Source organism: Monopterus albus, unplaced genomic scaffold (genome assembly GCF_001952655.1).
Source record: "Monopterus albus unplaced genomic scaffold, M_albus_1.0 scaffold89.1, whole genome shotgun sequence".
NCBI lineage: Eukaryota > Metazoa > Chordata > Actinopteri > Synbranchiformes > Synbranchidae > Monopterus > Monopterus albus.
The window spans coordinates 1126223-1130762 of record NW_018127969.1 but is presented as its reverse complement, the minus strand read 5'-3'; the positions used below and the strand labels follow the sequence as shown (position 1 = coordinate 1130762).

General features: G+C 41.1%; 1 protein-coding gene across 1 annotated transcript in view; it reads right to left on the bottom strand.

Moving 5' to 3' along the window:
- Positions 1–162: 162 nt before the first annotated feature.
- Positions 163–4540, bottom strand: part of wdr77 (WD repeat domain 77) — an 8197-nt gene continuing 3819 nt past the window's right edge. Inside the window, exons 5-10 of the mRNA XM_020607897.1 lie at positions 3414–3484; positions 3159–3216; positions 2552–2623; positions 2362–2470; positions 2210–2278; positions 163–2123 (exon numbers count right to left, since the gene is read on the bottom strand). Of these exons, the coding sequence (XP_020463553.1) occupies positions 1979–2123; positions 2210–2278; positions 2362–2470; positions 2552–2623; positions 3159–3216; positions 3414–3484 (524 nt within the window). The 3' untranslated portion in view covers positions 163–1978. The remainder of the gene's footprint in view (positions 2124–2209; positions 2279–2361; positions 2471–2551; positions 2624–3158; positions 3217–3413; positions 3485–4540) is intronic.

Below are 4540 nucleotides of genomic sequence, written 5' to 3'. Positions count from 1 at the left end.
GTCCTTGAATTTTTTTTTTTTTGCACAGTATTAATTTTATTGTCAGTGTCAAGACTTCTTAGCTATGAAAATGTGACAGAAAACTTTACTGTCAATATGTTATGTACTAGCTGCACCCAACAGTTACCAGGTAAGTAAAAGCCCACGTGGGGACAAACCCCAAATCGGACAAAAACTTTATTAAAAAGTGAAACAACATAAAACCCAAGACGACTTGTGTCAACAAATGTGCAGCCAGCATGCTGTTTTTAGTGTGATGTGAGAGATTTTTTTAAAAGCAAAATGGCATGATAGCACTGTCCTTAAAATTATAAATCGGGGTAAAGAGAAGGGAAGCACCAACATAGACTTGGATCTGCAATGTTATAATAACGTTACATCATCTCCCTTAAAACAAATGTGGATTTAACCAGTTCTTTCAAGGTTCAGGAGCTCTGTGGTTCCAATATGAAATGAACGGCATCTAGTTAAACATGATGTCATACCTCAGTATGTACTGTACCTCTGGTATCTCTTCATACAATCAAACACGCAGTAACTCAGCTGGAGCCAAAGATCTGTTTAGCTTTTTTATTTCTATCAGCTTTTGGACTCGAAGGACGTATCTATACAATCCCTCATAATTAATGGGAAAATATAACTACTACTCATAAAACAACTGAAGAGCTGTGTTCTGGGGAATGTTCATCTTATAACATTTGTAGTGACAGGCCCAAATGCAACAATGGTCATATGATGGCAAGACACTGTTTCTAAAAATATGAATACACGAGCTAAAGTCGATTTTTCTAAAGCAGTGTGTTGAAAAAGTATTTGTTCAATATCTCGTTATAATGAGAAACGTTTCTTGTTATAAAGAGATACCTTTCTTGTTTTTATGAGACACTTTCAGGACAAAAAGTGATTGTTCTTTCCCCCCACAGTATTGACATTTTATTTTCATGCACAATGAAATACTGTTTATTTCTTCTTATAAAGACATACTGTATTTTCCCATAATATACTGTGACAACGTCAATGAAATATAGTTTCAAATTTACACCCTGAAGAACCATCTAATATGATAAACACACACACTAGAGTGGATCATTTCTACAGTTATTCTCAAGTTCGGCCTGCCCCGTGTGGGAGCATCGCACAAAACGCTGGCTGGACCACCTCTCCTAGCTGCATTCAGCTTAGCAGCCTCTCTCTCATCAACGACCTCCTATACCAGCTTTCCACACAACGGCCAGCACTGCACTTAGGTTTCGCTCTAGCTGGTCCTTGAGAATCACTGATCAGACACATAAAGCCAAGCACAATATTTACATATCGGTGAACAAAGAGGCACATGAATGAGCCACGATACCCCGCACATGTCCCGATCATGTTTCAAGCATTAATGACAGCAAGTAAAGTCACTCTGACGTCGCTCACTACAAGCTGTGCAGGGCTCATGTTAGGGAGTTGAAATGATATGCTACATTCTAGAGTCTTTGTTGCCATATTAGATGATTGTTTGGGCTATAATTTGAAACTAGAATATGTTTCACTTTGTACAATATGTCCTTATAACAGGAATATACAATATGTTGCTATAATGAAAAAAAAAGTCATGTTTTAACATAAAAGTATCTCATAAAAACAATATCTCAATGAGAAATGTTTCTTTTTATAACGTGATAATGAGCAATTTTTTTCTCATAATGGCAGCAATACCCTGCCACGTGTTTCCTTATAAAGACCTGTGTAACTCATTGATTGTATATACGATGAACAATGCGTCACCACTTCCCTCCACTATTTAAAAGTGAAGCTAATGAATTAGGTCATTTGTACTTTGAAGGTTTATTTTGGCTCATCTCATCCACTACCATAGAGGGGGTGGGGTTTATGACCTATACTGGAACTAGCCTTGAGTCCAGTCTAGAATGTCAGACCCAAGTTTATTAAGTTTAAATCGTGTTGTTCCAGTGTGTCTGACCATCTGTTGGGTCTAAGATGAGTTGGCAGCTCCAGCGGCAGAATCCACTGAGTGGTGAAGCACAAGATGATCCCAGCCTACAGTTGTGAGACTGTTGGAGCCACCGTGGAGCCAGCTCACACCTTTGACAAAGTCCTGGTGTCGCTGATCTCTCAGTCTACGTCAGAAGAATATATGATTAGTATTTTTTAATAAATAGTACAGGAGACTGGCCAATAGATTTCCATATGAAGCACGACTCACATTTCCTGCAGTTGAGTGTTCATAACAGCAAGGGAACAGTCATCACTAACGGAGGCCAGCAAGGAGGCACTGGGATGACAAAAAAAAGTGTTATCTTTTTACAGAGGAGCAACATGAGAGGACAGAGAGATTGTAACAGAACTCATATGTACCTATGTGTGGAGAAGGCGAGGCCATTAACTCTGCGGCTGTGGACATTTGCCACCTGGGCTCGTTCTGTCCCCAGAAAATCCTTCACAATGACTCTACCCAGCTCATCACCTGAGGCACAATAAGTATGATCAAAAACACATGCACTGCCAATTTATATTATCTGTCAGTCAATCTCATTCAGGGCCTTACCAAAAGCAACAGTGCTTCTGTGGTGGGGGTGCCAAACTACAGTAGTAGGCAAGCAGTAGGGGGAATCTGCATCTGAGACAAAAAAAAAACAAACAAAAAACAAAAAAAGTCATGAAAGATGCATTAACAGAATATTTGGATCTTGACAGGATGTAACTAAAGGAAATCTCCTTGTGAGACTTTAAGATTCTGGGCAGAGATGGCAAAAGTACACACAATTGCATAGTGCATGAAGTGCCTTAGGCCAAGCAGTGGGGCAGAAAGATCATCCTAGTGTTCTGTCTTGTATTAAATAAGTAAAAGAAAGAAATCAGCTCTCGGTCGTTCACATAAACGAGCCAGCTCATAGAGGCAACTGTTCGTGGCCATCGAGGTAGCGAGAGGAGTCAAAGTGAGTCTCGTGCCGGTGGCTTATAAAAATTATGTGACAGTTGTTCTCGATGTTTGCGATATAATAATTTACTACATCCCATGTAGCACAAACCACAATACACAGGCTATAGTGGATATTCTGCCCACCCATATTGCCATTGACACTAAATTCCATTGTAATAAAATACATGCTAGTGCTGTTAACAAGCTGGAAAAGCTGAGACAAGCCACTCACCTATTCTTGAGGCTGGTTTATTTGGCTTCCTCTTGTCCCACATCAACACACGGCCATCCTAAAGGACAGGACAAAAACATGTCGAATTTGAATAAAGATGAATAAAGTCTTACACTTCTCTCTCTGCTCTTTTACAGCTGACCGATCTTTATTATTGCTGACTGCTGGTTGATATACAGCATTTATGGTAGCTTTCTTGTCTTACAGCCTGTATGTTAGATGTCATGTTCCCAACAATGAGTGCTAACATCTTACTTGACCACAGGACATGAAGAGAGACTCATCTGAGGGACTGCAGGCAACACAAGTGACTGGCCCTGAGTGCGCTGGAGGAAAACAAAAATGGGAGACAGATTCAGTTATGGCTTTTACTGTCTTTATGAATTCATTTTTATATTACTGCTGACATGTCAAAACCACATTCTTCCAATTCTAGACAATATTCAATGTATATTTTTGCCAAAGCTATAGAATGCTTCAAATGTACAAATTAAAATGCATGTTACAGGTAATTAATTATAGGACATGTGCCTCTATTATTTTAAGTTCAGTAATTTGAGAAAATAAAACATTTCAAAAAGGAGTGTCACAATTTTAGCACCAAAAGAGAACCAGTTGTGATGGTTCTTACGATTTAGAAAGAGATCATTTTTAATATTAGTTGAAAGATTTCTACTTAGTGATTTAGATTTATTTAGATGTGAAATCCTCGGTGAGGCCATGGAGAGGGACTATCAGTCGGCCTCGAAGAAATTCTGGCAAACCGTCCCGCGCCTCAGGAGGGGGAAGCAGTGCCCTGCCAAAACTGTTTACAGTGGAGGTGGGCAGTTGTTGACCCGACTGAGGACATTATTGGACGGTGGAAGGAATACTTCGAGGATCTCCTCAACCCCAGCGTCATGTCTTCCAATGAGAAAGCAGAGGCCGGGGGCTCGGAGGTGGACTCGTCCATCACCCAAGCTGAAGTCACCGAGGTAGTTGAGAAGCTTCTCGGTGGCAAGGCACCAGGGGTGGATGAGATCCGCCCTGAGTACCTCAAGTTTCTGGATGTTGTGGGGCTGTCTTGGCTGACACGCCTCTGCAACGTCGCATTGGTGGTTGGAGACAGTGCCTCTGGACTGGCAGACCGGGGTGGTGGTCCCTCTTTTCAAGAAGGGGGACCGGAGGGCGTGTTCCAACTATAGGGGGATCACACTCCTCAGCCTCCCCGGGAAAGTCTATGCCAGAGAACTAGAGAGGAGAATTTGACCAATAGTTAAATGGTAAATGGACTGTATTTATATAGCGCTTTTTTCCAAAGCGCTTTACAGGGAGATCATACCACCATTCACCCATTCACACACACATTCACACACCGATGACGACAGCTGCCACACAACGGC